Raw genomic sequence first — 24,102 nt, forward strand, 5'->3', positions numbered from 1 at the left:
GGTTGGAGGTTTCTCTTTCCTGAGTCTCTGAGGCCTCCCTGGCTTAATTCCCTTCTTGACACACCCATGCACATGCTTGCTTCCAGTTCCCTTTTTATCAAACAAACTCCCCAATTAAGGAGAGGGTGGGCCTGTTTTAACCCTCCTTCCCAGGCAGCACCAAAACTCTGGATCCCAGGAGGGAAAAAAAGGCCTGCCCACTCCAGGTGGTGAGTTCATCTTCCACACCACAGCAGTTGAGTAATAACTGCGAATACATTTTTGGATGGTACCATTTACAAATATAGCCAGCAGGACTGTGGTTAGCAACTACAGTGCAACTGTTCTGGACATAAATTACACTTCAGTTACCAAAATTACACAGAGAAATTATATGCTACTCAAAACGGTTAAATTACAGCTGCACAGACAGAACTAACAGTTGCTAACAGAGATGGACGTCATCTATGTTCCTGGCTGAGGCACTGTACTTCTAAAGAGCTACATGACTGAATTTCTACATATCATGTAACTTTGAGATTCCTTCACACAGAGCATCTATGAGTGACAAGGTGGCAGTTCTCACCCGAGTAATCCTTTCCCTCTTGCACTCACTTTCATAAGCATACCTTTGTGTGATGAACAGAAGGCAGATAGAGGTGTTTCTTCTCTCTCTCTCTCTCTCTCTCTCTCTCTCTCTCTCACACACACACACACACACACACACACATACTAGTAGAATATGGGGTTATCCAATGAAACCAACTTGCAGGAAATTTAGGACAAATAAAATTAACTTTAGACAATCTGTAGAATTCCCTGCCACAAGATATGATAAGAAACCTTAGCTTAAAGACCAGACAAATTTATAGGCAGGGTCCTTGCAGTACATTTAGCCATAATGTGATTTATTTGTCTTTTTCAGCAACAAACACTATTTATTTACAAATATTGTTTTAACCATAGCTGGTCATTAAGTTTAAAATTAAAATTCTGTAGTGTTTATGCTCTGGCCATTTCTTCTGTGTACTAGTAAAAAACAGGAATTCTTTAAAAAAGTTAATTATATTGCTCATGTGTTACAACTCTATTAAAGAGTTGGTTTAACGCCAAGTCCAGCCTTGCTCAATCAGGTCCATTTTCTGCAACACTGGACATCAACTCCCAAACTTCCCAAACATACGGGTTTTATAGGAGCCAAAGTCCAGCATGGGCAAGGCTGGAGATGATGCCTGTCAATGGTGACAAATCAGGATGGCTACAAAAAACATCACAGGTGGTAAATGCCACTGCTCAGAATGGCACAACAGGAAAGGAGCTTTTGCTCAGATCTGCTGGTGCTCTTCTAAGGGTTATCTAGTTGGCAAGTGTGGGCAACAGATACTGGGATAGACAGATGTTTGGTCTGGTCCAGCAGCTCTTGTCCTTAAGTTCACACTGGCCTGGCCAGCTCCACTTGCTGAAACTTCCCCTTTTCCAAGAGGAAGATGCAAGAATCCTGTCTTCCTTTGCATCTGCTCACCCTACCCTGCCCACTCTTGTTACAACATATCCATTATTTACATTATAATTAAAACCTTACATAACATTACTTTGTCATTAAAATTCTGATCAAAGGAATGGGCAGGGGAACAGTTTAACTGTAGCTATAGTGATTTTTTTTCTTTGAATTTATCACAATCTCCACTTGTCAGCTAATTCTGTTATATTGCATTTCTGTTGAGATATCTGTAGCCTCTGTACTAACCAACACCACGCACACTATTGTTTATATTTACTTATTCACTCTCTGTCCTTTTAAACTTGATTGAGCTCAAGAAGCTTTCCCCCCCATTTGTATAGTTCTTTTTGCCCTACTTTTTAAAATAAAACAAATTATAACTGAGAGAAAGTGCTGTTGTTCGACTAAAAATGTAAACTTTTCCCTTTCTCTCATTTTAAGACCAGTGGAATACAAATTATATTAAGACAAATAAAGTGGCTGGGAGATGGGTATTAGGGAGGTCTGTCTCTTTTTCAGTTTTACTTTTTTCCCCTGACAGATGGATATTTGTTAAGACTTTCAGAACCACTTCCCCTTCCATTCCCTACAAATATTTCATGGGACAACTGAAAAAGAGAATTACCTTCATAGAGCAAATGTCTAACCCGATCTTTCCCAGTCTAGTGCCCTCCATAATGGTTGGTCTACAGCTTTTATAAACTCCAGCCAGAAAGATTAGAGCTGTAATCTAGTGAACGTGAAAGATACCAGGTTGGAAAAAATTGTTGTTCTCATGTACATGAAGTGAAAGAAGCTGCTTGACTATAGCCAGCAGAAGGTTAACCTGAGTTCAACACTAAGTTTTTTAACAGTTTTCTGGCTTGTGATGGAAAAGGATTGTGTTTTCCCTGAATGAACCTGACAATGTTTAAATTGAAGCAGAAGAGTTTTTGTTCCATGGTTATAAAAAGCAATGAAAGAGCATAATTGCACATATTTGTAAGGATAGACCATTGGGTTGTCCAGGAACAACTCACAATATTTTGACACCATAGGCAAAAAAACCACGGTACTGAAAGAGGGAGGGGTTGAGTAATGATCAGCTGCTGCTCTTTAATGGTACCCTAAGGAGAGCCAGTCTGATGTAGTGGTTAAGGCACCAGGCTAGAAACTAGGAGACTTCTGCCTTAGGAATGAAGCCATTTGGGTGACTTTGGGCCAGTCGCGCTCTCTCAGCCCTAGGAAGGAGGAATGGCAAACCACTTCCAAAAATCTTGTCAAGAAAACTGGATGGACTAGTCCAGGTAGTTGCCAGGAGTCAAAGCTGACTCAAAAGTGTGCGTGTGCACACACACACAAGATCTGTTACTCAATCTAGGCTGCCTTGCCCTGCCTGTTTTTAAGTTGGGCTGGTTTGGGGTATAGTTAACTGGGCTGACCTTGGATTTAATGTTATATTAAATTGTCCCCTTTCTTTGTAGGGGAGTGAGCACCGAGGCAGAAGAATGTGCTGTTCTTGGAATTGCTTGATGAGAAGGGGGTTACACTAGATTTCAGAAGAAAAGGAAGTGGTTCCTAAAACAAATTGTATAAGCATTACAGTTTTGCTATTGCTTAAAAAAACAACAACAGCATATGCCTTCTAAAGTAAATTCCCAGAAAAATGAAGGCAAATTATCTATTGTAGAATCTAAGTAAAGGAGCCCTATGTTAGGAAAGAAGCAGGCTGATGGAAAACTTGTAGTACCGTAGTAGTAGCAGCAGCGGTGGCAGCAGCAGCAGCAGGTCTTGCCTAGAGATGTATTTACAGTTCCTTCTTAGCATGATGACAATGTTCCCTGTGATACCCTGAATCAAAAACAATTGCCTGATGGCATTCCCTTATTTATTCCCACTCTTGCTATTTGGGATCTGGTTGTCCTGGGTATGTTCCATTGAACGATCCAGCAGATATAACCCAAGAACACAGTGCTGTGGTTTCCTAAAGGCACCTTCATGCCCTCAGTTTTTTGAGTCACAGAAGGAGGTGGGTGACACAGTAGAGGGAAATAAAAGAATCAGAGAGAAGACACTTTTTCTTGATTGACTGCAACTCCAACTAAAGAAAGAACAGTGTGGCAGAATATGTGTTTGTTGAACTGCCTCTTTGCAATTTAATTCATTTTTCTTACTGTATAGTCTGATCCTTTGGCAACCCATAGTAATTTGCCCCATCCCAAATTTAAACATATCTGTCTATTCAAATCCTCCCCCTCTACAATTAAGGTGAAGCATATCTCTGAACCCATTACTAGTTTTTAAGCACAACAGATCAGACTTCTGGCTCATTGCATTATTATGCAGAACTTTCCAGTTAAACATGCTGAGATGAAGTAAGGGAAGGCATGTAGCAGGCAAGAATTGCTTGGGTGGATGAGACGATCACACTTGGGTCACAAGACGTCTGTTGGGCACTTCTAAGTTGCCTATAGGCACCATGCCATCTAGAAATTCTGAACTGGGCACAATTAGTTCTTTGTCCCCATAATGTTTCTCCCTAAGTTGAGCCTTCCCTTGGATGTGAGCCTTCTTTTGGATGGCAGCAAGTTCTGGGGATGGTGGTGGGGTATATGGGCAGGTTGTAATGTGGGTGTATTGACCATGATCCTCGCAATCGGTCTCTCGGTGATAGAAGTAGCTGAAATTGGAGACAATGACAGGCACTGGAAGTGAGATGGTGAGTACTCCAGCAATGGCACAGAGGGACCCCACAATTTTGCCTCCAATAGTTTCAGGGTACATATCACCATATCCCACAGTCGTCATGGTAACCACAGCCCACCAGAATGCAGCAGGAATGCTGCTGAAATTTGTCTTTTCATGATCAGCTTCTGCAAAATAGACAGCACTGGAGAACAAGATGACCCCAATGAAGAGGAAGAAGATGAGCAAGCCCAGCTCCCTCATGCTGGCTTTCAGCGTCTGACCTAGGATTTGCAATCCTCTGGAGTGCCTGGAGAGTTTGAAGATTCTAAAGACTCTCACCAGCCGGATGACTCTGAGGATAGCCAATGACATGGCAGGCTGGCCTACCCCACGCTGGCGTGCAAACTCGGTACCAAGGGCAACAAAGTAAGGGATGATGGCTATAAAATCAATCATGTTCATGATATTCTTGAAGAAAGCTGGCTTACTTGGGCAGGCTGTGAACCGCACCAGGAGTTCAAAGGAGAACCAACAGATGCAAATGGTTTCTACAATGAAGAAAGGGTCTTCAGAATGAGACTTTGGTGGTGGCAGGGCAGCACTGCTATTCAAATGATGGTGGACAAGCTGTGGAAAGGAAGAAAGGAAAACAGAATGACCTGGTTAATGTGACTTAATTAACCCGAAGGAGGTGAAAAATTAGTGTTTATAGTACAAAACATTGGTTTCAGTTAGAAGAGATGGCTAAACTGTTGGGTGACAAGTACTACAGCAGTACATTCTGGGAGTTGAAGTCCACACATCTTAAAGTTGCCAAGTCTGAAAAACACTACTAGAGACTGCAGTATGAATACACCTGGAAGGCTCCACATTGAGAAAGGCCAGGTCACCACACACTCTCCTTGAAAATATCAATATCCTTCTAAAGACAAATGTGTTATGTCCTAACATACTGACATCTTCACAACTGTCAGGTAAACCCAATCATCACCACAAACACTGCCCTTGAATCATGTTGCCACTGTAGCAGTTTTGCTAGTTGAGTCTCATCAGCATGGCCTGCCTTTTGGTTAGAAAGTAAAATTAATGAGGATAATAAAAGATAATAATCACCAATCAGGATTTCTGTCTTCACTGACTTTTCCCCAGTTTGGTGTGCCATAATACCTGGGACTGCTTTCCTCATCACTCCCAACTGGGGTTGACAGAAGCAGCCCAAGTCATCAGGAAGACTGATATATTTCAGCTAGCGTCATGGAGAGAGGGCTGAAGTGAAATCTTTTAAGCAAGTACCAGACCTTATTTGATGCTTGGCAGGTATGATTTCTGCAGAAATTAAAAAGCAAACCAATTGTTCTATCAAAGGAGATGTTCAGAGCTCCATTCTGCACAATGAACAAGAGAGTGCCCAAATACAGCGGGGCCAGTATACCATATTTTGAAAATAAGCAGAGTATAATATGCTTCAACATTTAAAGAGGGGGGACCCAGAACAACTGTCAAATCTATGGACCACTGCTTCAGACTCTGTCTCCCCGCTCAAGAACGGCCTGAGGCAAGTTCCCCTTTTCCCATAACGTCTGCCACATTGTTCCTGTATATATTCATGAAACCAGGATAGCACAGTATTTACATCACAGACAGAATGGCAAGGTGAGCTTTTGCCATGCATCTTCTGATCCATGAACATATTCTTTTCATGGCTGTTCAGAGTTCAGGCTCAGGCAATGAGGTAAAAGGATGGAGACTGGGCTAGAGGGAAAAGACTGAATTACAAGAATGGTTTCTTGGCCATCATTGTGTATGATATGGTTGAAGAAATTGTACAGTCTACTGGCAAAAAGGCAGAGTTGTGAAACAGAAATTCCCTGCTTGATGAATCACAGTTCTGCCATTAACTTAAGGAGTAACCTTATATGAACTTGCCTCTCTCTTTCCCATCTGCTATGTGGGGGGTGGGGGTAATAATGTAAGACTGTTATAAGTTTCCAACTAAATCATGCATACGCAGCATTCTGAATACTGGAAAATGCCATACCAATGCTAAATAAAGTTTTTCACTCTAAATGCTTCTGAATGGGTTTGTGAATACCATTAAACTTGATTGGACTTTATTTTTTAATCTATTTCCTGTACAAAAAAGCAGAGTAAAATATATGTAAATTGTTTTTTTTCTGCTGGCACATATATAAAATATAAATATATAACATGAACCACTAACAATTTAAATGCTCTGCCCTCCTCACATTGGCAAGTGTAAAACATAAGCATTAAGCAGCAGATTAGGTCTCCTGCCTCTTTCCCTGGTTGATAAAGTGTATCCAGGCTGGCATCTATCCACCACTCAGATTAATCAGCTCTCTGACAGAGAGGGCATACTGTAGTTTTAAATATTCAGTGGACCAAATCAAGGAAAACAAGATTGCCACAAACTTACCCAAAATATAATTACTTGAAGGCTTAATGCAACTCAAGAAGTATATGCAAATGTGTGTTTATGTTTCTATTATATATTATACATTCAAGCCTAGATTGGTGTATTGGTGTGAACTGGACAGGAAGAATGGAAGGACAAAGAGTAAGTTACGTGTTCTTGTGAGGAAAAAATAATACAAAAATCGATATGCTGCAAATTTAATTCAAGACAATAGACAGAGGGAGTACCAGGAAATGGATGGCAGAGAATGTGGGATACCAGGTTGGCCCAGTTATCTGCAGAAGGAATCAAATCAAAGCTGTGCCTGAAGCTAGGAGAAAAGCAGAATGTCAAGGTCAGATATTCCTCCCAGCTCTGTCCTCTGGTCAGCTCTGATTTCCTGCCTCTCTAATTTTGACTTCTGTAGTGGGGCCTGTTTGCTCTGCAAGCAAGGGAAGAACCTTCTGGTTGTGGGGAATTTCTTAGATCAGTTTGGATCCAGAAAAGCCCCTGGACTGGGTCATTGTGTCTGATATCTGCTTTTAGAACATGTTTAGAATGTTTGTCCTGCACCTCTGTATGTTGACATACCTGGGCTTAGGATACAGACAAGGGTATTTTTACTTTCATGCATTTTCCGAACGGTCTTTTTGTTTCATTAGTATCCCACCTACCCTTCAGGGGATTCACAGCAAATCCACGGAGCTGTCGCACAAGCTCTCAGAAAGCTCTTCGCAAGCTCTAGATTTGCTTAGCTCTTTGCTTCACTTAGGAACTACATTAATTGCCTTCAGTCCATTCTCTATAATTCAGATCACATTATATCCTATTTTTTATTTGGATTTTTATGTAATCAGATTGGTATTATCTGTCTACTAGAGGGAGGTATCAGCAGACTTGGGAAAATGCCAGGCCTTGCGGGGACCCCAAAGGGGCAGAAAGTTCCAATTGGAACCACAAATGTTAGAATGGGGAAAATGGAAAATCCAAAAGGCTGGAATGGAATGGCGTATGCTAGGAAAGAGTCTGATTGCTTAGCATTCTGAACAGGAAAATTCCACACCAGAATATATTCTTACATTTCATGTCACACACATATATTTTACCTTTTACTACATTTCTACTTTTTACTACATTTCAAACAGATAGCTACCTTTGAAAAAAAAACAATGTTTATAGTGAACAAACATCACTGCATCAGCCAAGAGGCCAGGCAGTGTAATGGAAAGAGGGAAGCATCAAGGTAGCAAAGGGTGGTTTTTCAGTTGTCCTTTCCACTCCCCGAATTTCCTACCAGTAGGAAAACCAGCCACCAGTTGTTCTGCTGAACATGGGCCATTGTGGGGTTGGAGGCGAGGACATCTGCGGCAATGGTCGGGGGCTTCAGGTGGCAGGGGCAACTGGGTGATCAAAGACCCATCCCTGTCCAATGTGAGTCCCATGGATTGCACACACATAAAACATGCTGCGCTTCAATGCCCTGGTCGTGCTTGCCATTTTGAAGCCACTGACCATCACTGCGGATGCTCCTGGTTGGGGGTTCAAGCCTTATTTTTTATTACAATGTGCTTCTTCTGATAGGGTTGGTTATTGATCACCCAGAGATTAATTGTTCTGTCAGAGACTGGAAGACAAAAACCAGAGGAGTCCCAACAGAGAGCTCTCAGTGCTATTGCGCCTCTGGATTTTATTTTCCTTTATCCCTCCAGAAACCAATTTCCTCCCATGACTTGTTTGTGGTCACGCAAAGAACCCTCTTCCCCACTGTCCAATTTCCATCTCTCTGTGTGTGTTGGTGGCCTTGCACACTTTACAAGCTCCCAAGCACATGCCCATGCACCCCCCTGCCTACATAGCAGGATCCTTGGTTGGTTGGTAGGTAGGTCTATCAACCTCCCTGAAGCCAATATTCCAGTGCACGAGGGAAAAGGCCAAGAATCTGGTCTCTCTCGCAACCAAAGCCACAAATCAGACCTAGCATGGAGGCACAGTGATCAATGATCAAACAGGCATTTCCACAGCAGCCTTTGCTGAGTGAACTGGGGCTGGGCAGAAGGCTGCTCCTGACAACATTGTCCCCAGTGCCCTCTAGATTGTCTATATGGAAAGTTTTATGTTGGGAGAAGGAAAACCCCACTTCCAAACTGGAAGAACTAAAGACAGATGTAGGCTGCCTTGGCAGCAGGTTGGGGATGAGATGGAGTCAATGCCATGAAGACAGGTCCCTCAAAAACAGTTATTGTAGTAAACCAACTTTATACCAAGTAGTCCTTGACTTACAACCATTCATTTAACAACCGGTTGAAGTTACAACAGTGCTGAAAAAAAGAATTACAACAGGTCCTCACACGGCCGTTGCCATATCCCTGTGGTCACAGGATCAAAATTCAGGCAACCTGCGTGTATTTACAATGGTTGCAGTGTCCCGGGGTCAGGTGATCACCATTTGCAACCTTCCCAAGGGGCTTCCGACAAGGAAAGTCAATGAGGGAAGCCGGATTCGCTTAACAACTGTGGCAAAAAAGTCATAAAATTGGGCGTGACTCAATGACTGCATTGCTTACCAGTGGAAATTCCAGTCCTAATTGTATTGTAAGTCGAGAACTACCTGTATGGCAAGCAGGATGTAAGAATGAATACACAGAAAGAAATGTAATTCTTAACTCTACCATTTTTTTTGACACTTTCACAACTAGTTCTTAATTCCTTACACCCTGGATGTGTTGTTTAATACAAATAGTCTCTGAAGGAGCAAATGATGAAGAGCTTCAACAGAAAAGCAGGAAGGGGGGAAAGATAACTCCCCATTTACCACAGGTCTAATCTGGATTGGGGCTCCTATAACTGCATCTTCCAAGAACAAAATATGGAATTGTTAGTGATGAATATGCTGCTAAAGATATGTCCTTTGCTTAGTACAATGTATAATTTGACCATCTGAGGTTAGACTGCATATGACTGTGCAGAACCCCTACATCTCTTTGAACTCTGATGTTTTGAGGGTGTAGATGATACTAAAAGTATGTGCTTAATGCTGTCTCAGCCTTAATGAAAATAGTAACATTAGATTCTGTCCAGATTTCTCTATCTCAAGGCAATTATCCCAGGTTCACGCAAGGAAGGGATATGATTAAATGACGATTTAATACTTTAAATAATGAGATGCATCAATATTTCTCATTCAAGGGAATAAAACCAATCAGATAAAATATAACTTAAAGAATTATTCTGGGTTTCCCCACAGACTCTCTACTTTGCCATTAACATTAAAAGATTTTTAAAAATTATATTGAAATAGTAAGCAGTAAAAAGAAGAGGACCCAAATAAATATTCTGTGCTTCTCTGGGCATCTCACAAGTTTTGAAAGACTTTGCTTTAATTCTTTGGTTGAGCAAAACAGGATCAAAATTGCATTCATCCATAATCTGGATAACCAAATACTGTATCAAGTTTTTGCAACTGTATATGACAGACAACAAGAGCACTTGTCTGGACTGCAGTCTGAATTATACAAGACTAGCTACAGTATTTATTCTTCAGTGTTATGTTATTAATGTTAAACCTCTGGATCATGCCAACAATAAGCTTAACTGAAATAAATAATCCATGTTAGGCTTGAGTAAACAATGACATCTTACTGATATTGCAATCAGACCAATGTAGTGATCCTGATACTTACCAGAGATACAGTTCAGGATTAGCACACTGTGGACCATCATTGTGCTTAGCTCCCTTTTAATCTCGACATGCATCTCTATACTAACCAGAGTGCCAAGATGTACAGTTGAAAATAAACACTGTAGGCACTCCTGGTCAAACTGTATGATTCAACAAATCCCTAGGTGAACAGAAACTAACACCACCTCTTCATGATAAAAAGCTGAACACAAGATCTTTCTGCAAATTTCAGTGCATACTTATTGTGTGCAGTTGTTTAAAGATTTCATACAGCAGATGAAAAGTGTGGATACCCTTTCAGTTAATACTTTGTAACACCTCCTTTGGCAGAAATAACAGCTTCCAGATGTTTTCTGTAACCAGCTAAAAATCTTTCTATTCTTGCTTCTGGAATTTTTCCTTACTCTTCCTTGCAGAACTCTTCTAGCTCAAAAATATTCTTAGGTTCCATGCAAACAGTGTGTTTGAGATCTTCCAACCAATTTTCAGTAATATTCAAGACTGGGAAATGTGAAGATCTTTCCATAATTTTTATCTCTCTTTCTCGTAAGTATTTCATGGTTGATGTGGACATTATTTCAGATTGGTGTTTTGTTGAAATATCTAACCTCTTTACAGCTTCAGTTTCTTCACTGTAGGACAGTACTTGAAGACAAGAACAATCTCTATTCAAATTGCCTGAAAACTGGTTAGATCTGCAAAACAGAATCCACAGATCACTGAAAACGATCTGCTTAAAGATTTAGCTGATACTGTATCCACAGTACCAGTTTGCATGGGAGAGCTGTCAGAAGGAAATCCCTTTTTTCCAACCTTACCTCAAAAATCATTGTCTAAAGGACAGAAAGGAAAATCTTGGTAAGCCTGAAATCTTTTGGAATGACGTGCTTTGGACTGATAAAACAAAAATTGAACTTTTGAGCACCACACAAGATTAATTAGGAAAAAAAAGAGTAAAGCATTTGAATAAAAGAATATTTTGCCAACTGTTAAGCATAGGGTAGGTCTATCATGCTTTGGAGTGGTATGGCAACCAGTGACACAGGACATGCTGTGCAGATAAAAAAAGAATAGACTCAACTAAATAGCAACATATCCTAGAAACTAATGTCCCATAAGCAGTAAAAAAAAAATGAAGCTGAAAAGTGGTTGGATATTTCTGCAAGAGAACAATGTAAAATATATATCCAAATCAACCCAGGAAGTATTACAGGAAAAAGAGATGAAAATTATTGAATGGCCCTCAGATTTGAATATTATTGAAAATCTGTTGGGAGGTCTCAAACATGCAGTATATGCAAGGAAACCGAATAATTTATCTGAGGTAGAAGACATTTGCAAGGAAGAGTAGGGAAAAAATCCAAAAGCAAGAATAGAAAGACTCTAAGCTGGCTACAGGAAATGTTTGGAAGATTTCTGCCAAAGGAAGTGTAATGATTACTGACTGGAATGGTTTCCAAACTTCTGCAGCTGCTGTGTTCACAGTTTTCTTATTCTGAATCTGTAAACAAGTGCACACAGTAACCGTGCATTCAAATTCGAAGAAAGAAGTTGTGCTTAACTTTGTACAAGGTAGAGGTTGTATCAGCTTCTGTTCACTTAGGGACTCTTTGAAAGTTACTGACTCTTTGACCCAGTGCCCCTAAACTTTTGCATAGAAATGCACATTTCTGTACAACCAGCACTTAGCCAGAGCTTTAGAGCAGCTTGAGATGCTTCCATACATACACACACACACACACACACACACACATATAGGAGGGCTACATTGCGTTTTAATATTTATAAGAGCGTTGGAATTGTGAGAACATGAGAGGAGCATTAGATCAAGCCAACTGAAGAGAAGCCCTTGAGGAAGTACAACTTATAGTTGAAAGCAGCTGTTGCATTTTAACAGTGGGCCCTTCTTTAGTGTAGCCTATGCTATTTCGGTGTTGGAGTAGAAGAGTTATATATCATTACATAACCAGGTAAAATTTGTCAAGGATTACAGTCTGCTAATCTCCTGCACCCTACTTCACAAAATACTACATTAAAAAAAATGCGTTATTCTTTGCAGTATCACAAGCTTCTTGCTGTTAAAAGCTACAATGGCATTAAGTATAATAAAGTATAGTAAGTACAATAAAAGTCCAATGGCTGGTTCTTCTAAGTAAAGCAACTTGGGAAAACAACATTTGTTAAATTTAGATTAATTCATGAAAACAGAGTAGATTCCCTCCTTTGCACATGCCCATCTGGAACATCATTGGGAAAAAGTAGCTACAGCAAAGCGAACTGCAGAGGATGATTTAAGTCTGTCCTCACTGTTTTCTGTTGTCTCTCCCTCCCAAAGCTACTTCTCCAAAAGTAATTCCTGTTTCATTACATGTGTTATACAACTGGAGAACTGCAATAGCTGCATACAACTGGCAGGTCTGCTCTGAGCCAGAAATAAAAAATGTGCTACTAGGGATAAAAATATAAAACTAAGTTGTACATTTCCTGCTTTTAGACACCCTCAGTACAGGAGTGGACTTCTTCCTGCTCAGGGCCACAACTGTTGAGGGGACAGGCAAGCGGGGTGTGTGCTTGGGGTGCCGTGCTGGGGGGGTCACCAAAATGAGTGCTGGGGTGGTGCCAAAATGGGCGCAGAATCCACGTGTGCCCCAGGTGACACAGACCCGAGTTGGGGGCCTGTTCCTGCTGCTTAGCTTTGCAGTTTGCCTTAAATTCATACCAGCAAATCTGATGCTGGATCAACCACCAGCTTTGCTCCTCTTATCATGCTTCAGGTGTGCTAAGCCAGAAACCATGACTGACATACCTCAATGGTTAATTTCAAGAAAAACGTAGTAACTACAACATAGGAAGAGTCATTCAGTTACAAAGCTGTTTCTAAAACTGGAAAAAAGGGACTGCTAGCAAAGTAACAGGGAAAAAGAGAGGCCAAAAAGAATTTTTTTTTTCATTCACCTTACATATAATATGCATACATATTACATATTTAAAGACAATCAACACCTTTCTGTTGAAAAGAAAACATTTTGAAGAACAAAACAAGGAATATAATTTTAACATTTTTTAAACTGAATTAACAGAATTAAAATAATTACTCTAGTTCTTGGCACTATTATTTGTTCAGTAATAAGTATGTTTTAGATTAACTGCGCTAACTACAGTTTTAATATTGTTTTGTTAATATGGGCATTTTGCTGTCTGAATCAGTGCACAAACCCACTCCTTTGAAAGACAAGATATTCTGGTCGAATTATTTGGCAGTCAAGGCAGAAAATTAGGCATGCCCACCCTGTAAGTATGTATTTGCTACCCCTTTGTCACACCAACTCAGCTGCCAGAGGAAACTGCCTGCTGAATGAGAATTTTGGCACTCAGTACAATTTCCAACTAAGGCAACTTTATTTCACAGCGGCAGAAATTTAGCTTGGTACAGCAAGAATCATAGCTCAGTTTAACCCCACTGGCTGCAGTTAGGCCATTACATAAAAGAACTTGGCTCAATATAGTTGCAAGTTCTGAGCAATTAGCTGTGGGTACTGATGGTTTCCTCTAGATGGGGTGACCAAGATAAGATGATAGTCTGCAGAAATCTCTGCTTCACAGTTTCTGAGGGGAGTTGGGCTGTAAAGAACCTGAAAATGTTTTGGAAATGATCTGTGTAAGGGTTAACTGCAATTTTAGGAGGAAAAAAGCAGTTATATACAGTCTGCTCCCTATTTGCACCTTATCACAGGATAGAATTCATTCTTTCGCTCCAAATGGAAACCTTACATTCCATTTGGAGAAGGAAGGCTTTGATTCCAGTCCCTATGGAATTCTACCCTTACCTTCAGTATTACAGTTGTTTTTTTCTACACCATCTTGGACCTGTTACATAAAACACAATAGCTGGATTACAATTACATCTGATGTATTGACTCCGTTGTGGCAGAGATAGCCATGGAAGGGTTTCATGGAGCATTAAAAATCTAACAATTTTTATTAAATGTATATATATGGACATGAAGAGCATCGTTCAATGCTGTGTCTGATTCTTTAAAGTGAAGAACTTGAAATAGCTCAGGATTGAGATGTGGCTCATTAAGCTTAACTGAGTGGCTCATATAATTCATAAACTATTTTTTGCCTTTACATAATCTATATTTTATCTATACTGTCATTAAAAATGTCTGTTTTCCACTTTCTGTCCTATGTTTACAGCATTTTTATATTTATGTGCAAAAACAGAAAAGACCCAGTAGTACTTTTAGTATCCTGTACAAAAGGTTTGGCTGTTCATTTTTTTTCAACCCGTGGAAGTATCTGCATTACATAAAATCTTGTGTATCAGTGAGTAACTAACAACATAGCAAGAGATCTTGCTATGAACCATACTGATTTGCAGCTTTCATTATCATGATAATACTGAACTAAATCACAACTGCATATATAAGTATTGCAAAATGTGGGGTAAGATATTGCAGGATGTATTATTTTGTGCTTACTAGGAATAAGTGCTACTGAGCTTAGTAGGTCTTCCAGACAGACTTAGGCCCAATCCAGAGTCAAGTAGCCCTGCTGTTGCCTTCCACTGCACTAACAGCTTTCAGAAGTTTTTAAATTATAAGATCAACCTGAATTACAGCATAGCCTGTACTACAGTGCTAGATGTTATTCCTGATGTAACTGAATTACCCATATCTCAATTTGACTTATTTCTGATTCCTACATAAACATGTATAGAATTGTAATATTGGTGATTCTTAACATGCTATCATTTTAGATGAATCAACAAAAGTCATATGGATAGGAAAGGGAACAGGGTAAATAGTTATATATATTTTAAAATCTCAAATGGAGGTTTTACAACAAAGTTTATAAATGGGGCATGCTTTACAGGAGAAAAATGGATTGGCTTCACAAAATATATATGGAGTACAGTAGTAGGATGGCCCCACTTCCGTGGATATACATGGCTGTATGGCTGCACTGAGACTGGAACAATGGAGGGAAGTGTTTTGTGTGACAGAGAGAGCACATGATGGGGAGGGACGGGAGGGTCTCCATGGCGATGTGCCCCAGAGGGATTCCCCTGTTGGCATCAAAAGCCAGGTCCTTCCAGCCTTTAAAATTAAGAACATTGTTAGCAGTTATCCTCTCCTGCCTTCAGGATCCCTTGTTGGTGAACACTGAAGTATGGAAGATATTAATCCTGTTCATCTGCTTGTGCTCCAGCCCAGCTAGCAGCAAATTAGCACCAGTTGCCAGCAGGAAAGCAGACACCAGAGAAATCTTGTCAGGCAGAATCCTTATAAGCTGTTTTGGAGGAGTGAAGATCTGCAAGGTTTGAGTACAAGCTACTCAGGAAGTATGTGGGAATAAACAGGATAGCGCTGACCAGGAAATTCCTTACACCAGCCTTTCCTGATATATTGGGTCTGAAATTTTCATCATTCCTAGCCAGTACACAGTCTCATGACACTTGGAGGGCACCAGCTTGAAAAAGACGCACTGAGCACATGCACCCTGAATACTGCAAACCCCAAATCAAATAATCAGGTGCCAGGTTGTCGTTTCTTACTAGATAAATTTCGTTCAACATTCCCTGGAATGAAAATATGAATTCTTATTTGGTTTCTTCCAAACACAGCAAGAACTTCATTTGACCATTCATCTTTCTCTTCACAGAGCAGAACTTTATTTTCTGAAATATGACCTTTTGCCTGATTATGTAAAGGAACTTGTAAATATAAAGACAGATAGGAATTACCCTATACATGACAGTAGCAAGTGCATTTGAGAAGCTGCTTAATAGAATTGTGCAACATGAGGAATAAGGTAAATAAAATTAATTTTGTTGAAATGGTGAGTTAAAATCAAGTGGTTAATTTGAATGTGTTTGCTGCCACCGTGGGGTGTGTGTTTTGTTTTTATGGATATTAATTCTGTAAGCCATCTGGAGCCACTGTGTGTGTTGGGTGGCTGTATAAATTTGTTTAATAAATAAATCTAGAGTGATTATGAAATATCTTCCATTTTTTACTGTGATGCCATACAAGTGGAGTCCACTTTCATCAAAGCTGAAGATTCCCCCCCCCAAAAAAAATTCACCCTACCCCTTATTTTGGTTCCTGAGAAAAATACTATAGCTTTAAAAGTACTTATCCTAGTAAATTAGGACAGATTAAAGGTCCCATACAATTAAAATGAAGGGAAGAACAGAATTGTAGGTCTTTTATCGTCATTCATATTCCTGTTAATTAGCTTTGTGGTTCTCAACACATTGGAGCGGTGACATTGGTAGTGAAGACGGTGGGCACAGGTCCCGGTTCCCAAAGCTGAGTCCCCCTCCCCCACAGCTGAGACAGTGGCCACAACATCTTTTTTCTTTGTAAATGTCACATGGAACAAATACACCACTAGAGAGGGAAGCTCTAGGCAGTTGCACCCATCAGCTTCATTTTCCAGAATGCAGGAGTTCCGTAAATGTGTTTAAGAAAAAGGGATGCCTATCCACCCCATAAGGAATAGTGGAGGAGGTGACAAAGGGAGACTCAAGTTGCTATCAAAACTTGGATACATCCCATGCTTTTTTTTTTCTTTGATACCAATATGGAATTGCCCTCTTCAGGGACTTTTTTCCAACTTCCCAGTATAGTCTACAGCTTAGATTTTAAGGTAATAACCAAATCTGACTCTGCTTAGCTTTTTCAAGATCAGCCAAGCTTGGCTAGTGCACCAGCTACTATGAACAGACTGAAGAGGGACTTAAGAAAGTAATAAAAAAAAGAAAGTTCCATTTGTTCCTGATGTACTGGAAGAGAGGTCCTCTTTTCTTCTCAAATACAGGGGGCAACCACTTTGTGGAACAGGGCAGGCACAGCGGTAATATGTGAGTACACCCTTGACTGGGAGCCTGCTCTCCTCCTCTTGCCTCCTTGTGCAATTAAGACTCCAGGTTCTAAAAGTTCTAATTCACACGGAGAGCCAAAAGAAGTGGGTCAGGCTTTCCTTTGGAGATTTCCATAAGCAGTGTGTGGAGAATGACAAAAACACACAACAGGAATGTAATGGAGGGGGCAGGACCAGTGACTATGGCAGTTTTGGTTGTGAATTGACAGAAATTTACTATGAAGCAAAAGCATAGAATTGTATAGTTGCAGAGCTGGGTGAGATCACAAGGATCCTTTCGTCTAACCCTCTGCAATGTGTAGGAAAACCAACTAACCCATCCTTGAGAGGAGGCTGCCTAATTTCTTCTTAAAAGCCCCTAGAATTCAACGAACTCCGTAGATAGACTGTTTCACTGTTGTACAGAACTTACAGTCAGAAGTTTTTCCTTATATTTAAATCAAATGAAGGTAACTGTAACTCATACTCATTATTTCTGATCCTAACTTCTATGGCTGGGATGTGGTGGCGCTACGGGTTAAACTGCTGAGCTTGCTGATCAGAAGGTTGGCGGTTCAAATCCGCGTGACGGGGTGAGCTCAGGGCTGCAACTGGGGGGGGGGCAAGCGGGGCATGTGCCCCTGGTGCCATGCTGGGGGGACACCAAAATGAGCACTGAGGGGGGTGCCAAAATGAGTGCTGGGGGAGCACCAAAATGGGCATGGAATCCATGTTTGCCCTGGGTGACACAGACCCTAGTTGCGGGCCTGATAGTACTTCCAAGCCGTGAATGTGTAGCCTGTATTTTTCCTCCCTAAATGGATTATCTTACATTTCTCCTAACTGAAAGGCACCTTGTCCTCTCAGCCTAGTCTTCCAACCTACCCAGATTAGACTGCAATCTTTTTCTGTCTTTCTAGGTAAAGGTAAAGGTAAAGGTTTCCCTTGACGTAAAGTCCAGTCGAGTCCGACTCTAGGGGGCGGTGCTCATCTCCGTTTCTAAGCCTTGGAGCCGGCGTTGTCATAGACACTTCCGGGTCATGTGGCCAGCATGACGACTCGGAACGCCGTTACCTTCCCGCCGAAGCGGTACCTATTAATCTACTCACATTTGCATGTTTTCGAACTGCTAGGTGGGCAGGAGCTGGGATTAACAACGGGAGCTCACCCCACTGCGCGGTTTCGAACCGCCGACCTTCCGATCAACAGCTCAGCGGTTTAACCCGCAGCGCCACCGCGTCCCTGTCTTTCTAGATGTTGCCAAACCTTCCAATTTTGTGTCATCCACAAATCTGATAAGCAGCCCATCAATCCCATTACCCAGATCATTTGTAAAAATATTGAATAATACTGGCTCAAAGACAGATCCCTGCAGGATCCCATTGGTTACTGCTCTCCAAATTAATGTAGAGCCATTAATGCCAAATTTCTGAGTGCAGTTAGCCAGCCAGTTGTGGGCCCACCTCATTATAGTGCCATCCAAACCATACTTTAACAGCTTGTCAATGAGAATGTCATGTGGAACCTTGTCAAATACATCCTGAGCAGACAGATAGCAATGGATATGATCCTCATTTAGACACCCTGCATCATTCATGGAAATTTGCAGGTGAGTGCAGGTAACAGTGCTTCAGCCTGTACCTCTCTAAGAACAAACTATCCCCACAATGCTTTTGTTGGCAGCATGAACATTGAACTGCTATGCCATACAATTAAAAAAAACACCAAGCTATTTAACGTATTTATATCATGCCTTTCCTTAAAGAGTTCAAGGCAACACACATGGGGGAAGGGGTATCCCTTCATTTTGTCCTTAGAATAACTTTGTGGGAAGTTGAGCTGAGAGATATTGAGTGATCAAAGATCACCCAATGAGCTCCACAGAGAAGCAGAAACTTGTATCTCCCCAGTCCCCCTCCAGACATACAGCATAGTGGTTCTGAGTTAGATGGATGCTTAATTTTCTACTTTGCAACTGAATTTCTGCTACAATTCTTCCTGGCCAAACAACTTTTGCTCTCTTAAGTGTTCCAGTTGCTTGTTTCCAAAAGTATGAGAGTCAGAAATGGAGCTTAACAAGTGAAGTGTCTGGAAACCAATCCTCTTGAGTGCTCTCCTTTTATAACCTATAAAGGGTAGAATTACAAATTTAACTAGCCAAGATGGAGCATTTCCAAAGATTACTAAGTGAAAGGATAGCTGAGGCCTTTTCCCCATTTGTTGAATTTTCTCCTGAGATTCTTTCCCCTCCCAGTTGAGGAAAACTCTGATTTCAGAGCTGGCTGAGAATCAGACAAAGGGCAATGGGAATGAACCACTGGGGAAAACACTGACGTGAAGAGGAAGAATTATATACTTATTTCATTCTCATCAGTACTTCCTTCCAAGTATTTTTACCGACTTTTTTCTATTTTGATGCCTTCCATATTTTTGGATTTCAAGTCTCATTATTCCCAACCAACATGGAGGGGGATGGGAGTTGTAGCTCAACACATTTTGAAGCCCCAGGTACAGCCAGGCTGCACTGTATCTACATTGATGATAGATGGCATATTGAGAACTCCATGGTATGTAGTCTCTGGGGCAATTTTGTGGTAGACAGACAAAGACAGAGGCAAAATCAGAGATCAGATGCCCTTTGGGTCCAACATCTATGTGCTACATCCCTACAGCATCCTGTCCCAACTGTGATTCCTCAGATGTCACTGGACTATGGCCCCCACCACCCTGATCATTAGCCATGTTCACAGGAAATGACAAGCACATTTTCATCTGATCTCATTTGATGGTTCTAGGCTGAAAAACATTATCCCATGGCTTCCTAAATTTTACCCACTGTACCATTTTTTTCAATTTGCAGATTCAAATGGCACAATTGTGTTTAGTGTTTGTTGAAGCATTCTACAGATGATGGAGACATATGACATGGCCTTGGCTGCAGAAGGCATATGGTAGGTGAAGCTATACAGTCAGACAAACCAAAAACATATTTTCAGCTGACCGCACTCAGTCTCAGAGTGACAGATACATGAGCAGGAAAGATAAAAGATGCAGTATATGTTGACACCATAGCAGAGAAGAAAACTGCATGAAATTTTATATATGTTACTATTGGATCTTCCCCATTATCTGCTATCTAAATGCGTTGAATCATTATTTCCTCAGGCTGGCTGAGAATTCTGGGATTTGCAATCTGAACACATCTGGAGAGTATTACATTAGGGAAAACTGGCTTAGAAGCTGGCACTGAAAGTCATGCAAATCTACCTCCCTCCTTTTTGAAAGCTTTTTGAATTCTAAGGTTCAGCAAGCATAGTATACAAATTTTTAGGACTGCATTTCTTGCTGAGTCATTGTCCCTAACACACTAATCAGCCCATTAGGACAGGGAATCTCACTTTATGTTCATGGGGCCTATCTGAGAAGGCTGACCATTATAAAATGGCAGCAGGTGGGGGAAGAACCAAAGCACAGAATAATTAGCATTGAAAGAAACAAATTGATTTATGAGGAAATATTACCTTGGTGGGAGTTGTTGTTGTCATTATTATAACTTCTTTAACAATTTTCAGGCCAGGTGCCTAATTCCCCCTCCCGCTTCCCATCACACAATAGTAAATAAGGAGGCTCTGAAACCCACATGGAACAGCAGTTGGTAAAAACATCACCATTTGAGTAACAACATTGTAGCTGGAGATCCCCACATTCTCTATAGCCTATGATACAATACAGACATACTGTGTTGAGGAGAACAGAGGCATGATTGTTTCAACTCATTCATTGGTGATTATGTGCAGACTCAACTATGAAGTTCCTGGAATGAAAAGTGAGGTCCAATGCTGTTGGGGAATTGATATTAAATGATTTTGAATCAAGACTGCATTAAGAAATGCTTTCAGATGGGGGCCTATAAACTAAAGAAATTGTCATATTCTTATTCTTTGTTTCTTTAAAGGATTACAGAGGTGACAATTTAAAATTCATATCTGATTTTTGCAAATATCAGATTTGGAATGTGACTTTCTTAAAAAAAATTCCTTGGGGTAACAGAGACGACAAATTCTAAATCTTGAGTGGCAAAATACTGGCAACAATACTGCCATTTATGTGATAGAAATAGAAGTTAAACAACCAGTAAGAGAATATTATACTTGGAAGCTTCTGAAATCATTTAAATTATAATTTGACAGCAGAGTAATTTTCCCCAAGCTAGAACTCTATATTTACTGGACTACAACTCTCATCTTCATTAGACAACACAGCGGCTATTGTCTAAGACATCTGGATGACACCAAACTGGGGAAAGGGGTTTTGAAGTAAGTACATTCTGAAATTCACCACTCAGAGAAAGGAGAACATGCAAAACAACGCAACCAGTTATAGAGAAAAGTTATCAATATGGCCTTCATAACTTACCGGCAAAGAGATGTCCCTCTCATCCCGAAATTCAGGTAAAGTCTCCAGGCAGAAAATCACGATGGAGATAAGAATGACCATAACTGAAATGATTGCAATGATGCGGGCAGCCTGGGAACTCTCTGGATGTTCAAAGAGCAGCCACACTTGTTTGAGGAATTCTCTCTCAGGCATAGGCTGCTCTTCTTCCTTGATGAATCCTTCATCATCACGAAATTTGGTGAGAGCTTCTTCCCCCAGCTGATAGAATTTGAGTTCCTCCAAGAAAACATCAATAGGGACATTGATTGGCCTTCGAAGCCGCCCTCCAGATTGGTAGTAATACAGGATAGAGTCAAAGCAAGGCCGGTTGCGATCAAAGAAGTATTCATTGCGCAATGGGTCGTAGTACTGCATACGCCGCCGAGGGTCACCCAGTAAAGTGTTGGGGAACTGTTTCAAGGTCTTTGCTTGGGTCTCAAATCGTAGGCCAGAAACGTTTATCACCACCCGCTCACAGCAGTCCTTGTGGGAATGCCCCCCACAGTGGACAATGGGCTCACTTTCCCCTGCTGTCAGTGGCAATAGCTTCTCCATGGTAGAACTGGCAGCTACAGCGATCCTGAGATGATGTAGGAGGCCATGATTCAAAGTTCACCCAAATGCTGAGGCCTTCTCCAGCGAATTGCCAGTTCAGCTATTCTATCCTGTATTCTTTCCAGTATCAGTCTACTCACAGTAATGTCTGTATCTCAGCTGACATCATCTCTCTCTTCTAATTCCCCTTCGTCTATTTTCACTCATTCACTCCCTACTTTAAACATATCTGGTCTAGCTTCTGACTTACTTCTCTCCTCCTTCATTTCCTTAGTTCATGCCATCTCCTTTCTTTTCCTGGAATGAACCTTTCTCTTAAAGCCAGTCTTCAGCCATGGACAATCACAATCGCAGTGCCATCTCATCTACACTACTTTCAAAATTGCTTTGGTATTTCCAAAGGGGTTATACGTACAATTTAGATTCCCCCTCCCCAACTGTTCTTCTCTATGTCCCCTTTCTGAGAACACCCCTGCCTTCCAGTGCCAGCGTCAAGGTTTCTGCCTGTAAACACTTTCCCTAGACCTAGGGATATCAGATAGCCCCAGGACGTTACAGACTCTTGGCCCCCTTGCCAAAATCCCAGCACCGCCTCCAACTCCATGCCTAAAAGCAATCCCAACAGTACTCTGATCAGAAGAGGGAAGAGCTAAAAATAACTGGGAGTGACATAGGGGCAGGCAGAGTGCCCAGGGCAGAGAAAAAAGTGGGCAGTGTGAAGGGCAGGGCACCTTCAGGAGAGTACGGAAGACTGCCAGCCAGAACTCTTGTGCTCCCCCAGAAAGAGAGGTGGTGCTTGAGCCTGGGCATCCCAGCTTTTCGTAAGAGAATAGGGCCTCATGAGCCATATACAAGAGTAGGCAAAGACTGAGAATCTGGACTCAAAGGTTACTCTGAGTTACAGATTTAGAGGTTGAAAAGATGCCAATGCAGTATACAAAATGTCCCCCTCCCCACTGTATTTCCTAAAAAGATTCCTTGTATTATTTAAACTTCTTTTCTTATTCCCCCCATCTGTCTTCATTGCTTTTTCTCATTTCTTTTCTTTGGGTCCACCTTTTCACCAAATGCTAATTATCTTACAAAAACTTGATTCTCTTGTGCTTTTCCTGAAATAGAGAGTTGTTCTTGAACAGGCTTTCAAATGAAGGACTTTCCCCTGCAGGACATGTGGCAACCCTGCATAGAATTGTTTCTTGCTGTCTTTAGATATTTGACTGGCCTCCTCTTTGACCTGCTTTAAGAACTGATTAAAAACACATTTCTCTTGTTTTTCTTTCCGGATGTTCTATTTGGTTCCTTTGATCATCTCTCTTCCTGTTGCTAGCTTTATAATTGCATACTACAGTCCAAGTACAGGTTTAACCCTTTCTTTGACTTCCCATTTAGCTTATTGCAAAGTTGGCCCTGAGCTGCTAACATCTCCCTTTTTTTCTCTCAAGCCTGATTGTAAAAACATAGACAGGGGCCTATTTATCTTATTCATCCATAATGCCCAATATAATTTTAGAGTATTTTATAATTAATATGTGGCGATGGTGATTTACACTTCAGGTGTTTGGTTCCTCATTCAAACATTTTCTCTAGTATTAAAAAAAAAGCCTCCCCCCTGCCAAAAAAAAAGATATAAAACAGGACCTTATGTTCTGAACTGGAAGGAAAGTTTAAGGAACCAGATCATGAACCCCCACAGCCTTCCTGAGATCCGATCTATGTAAACATCTGTTTCTCCATTTAAATTATTCTGTATTTTAAAAAAAAAAAAGATTTAGCTTATTTTTCTAGTTTTATGACTTCTACCCCTGATGTGGCCAGGCCTCAAGACTCTTTGTTCTAGCCCATCTTTTTCACATTAATTTGGAACAAAGGGCCAAACTAGGCTTAATGATATTATGTTACCTCTCCATAGATGAGAAATGTGCAGCTATTTTGCAGGGTCAGGAGCTAAGACTGGGCTACCGTAACTGGTCTTCGAAAATCTGAACAACTGCTAAGGTG

The 24,102-nt window shown here is 40.9% G+C and overlaps 1 protein-coding gene across 1 annotated transcript; it reads right to left on the reverse strand.

The window, feature by feature from the left end:
* Window positions 1-1,761: 1,761 nt before the first annotated feature.
* On the reverse strand, window positions 1,762-22,554 carry KCNA7 (potassium voltage-gated channel subfamily A member 7). Its single transcript, XM_063300929.1, has 2 exons — window positions 21,529-22,554; window positions 1,762-4,774 (listed from the first exon to the last, which is right to left on the reverse strand). The coding sequence occupies exons 1-2, from the start codon at window positions 22,102-22,104 to the stop codon at window positions 3,884-3,886; spliced, it is 1,467 nt and encodes a 488-aa protein (XP_063156999.1). The 5' UTR covers window positions 22,105-22,554; the 3' UTR covers window positions 1,762-3,883.
* Between the last annotated feature and the right edge of the window lie 1,548 nt (window positions 22,555-24,102).

The sequence above is a fragment of the Candoia aspera genome, chromosome 4 (genome assembly GCF_035149785.1).
Source record: "Candoia aspera isolate rCanAsp1 chromosome 4, rCanAsp1.hap2, whole genome shotgun sequence".
Taxonomy (NCBI): domain Eukaryota; kingdom Metazoa; phylum Chordata; class Lepidosauria; order Squamata; family Boidae; genus Candoia; species Candoia aspera.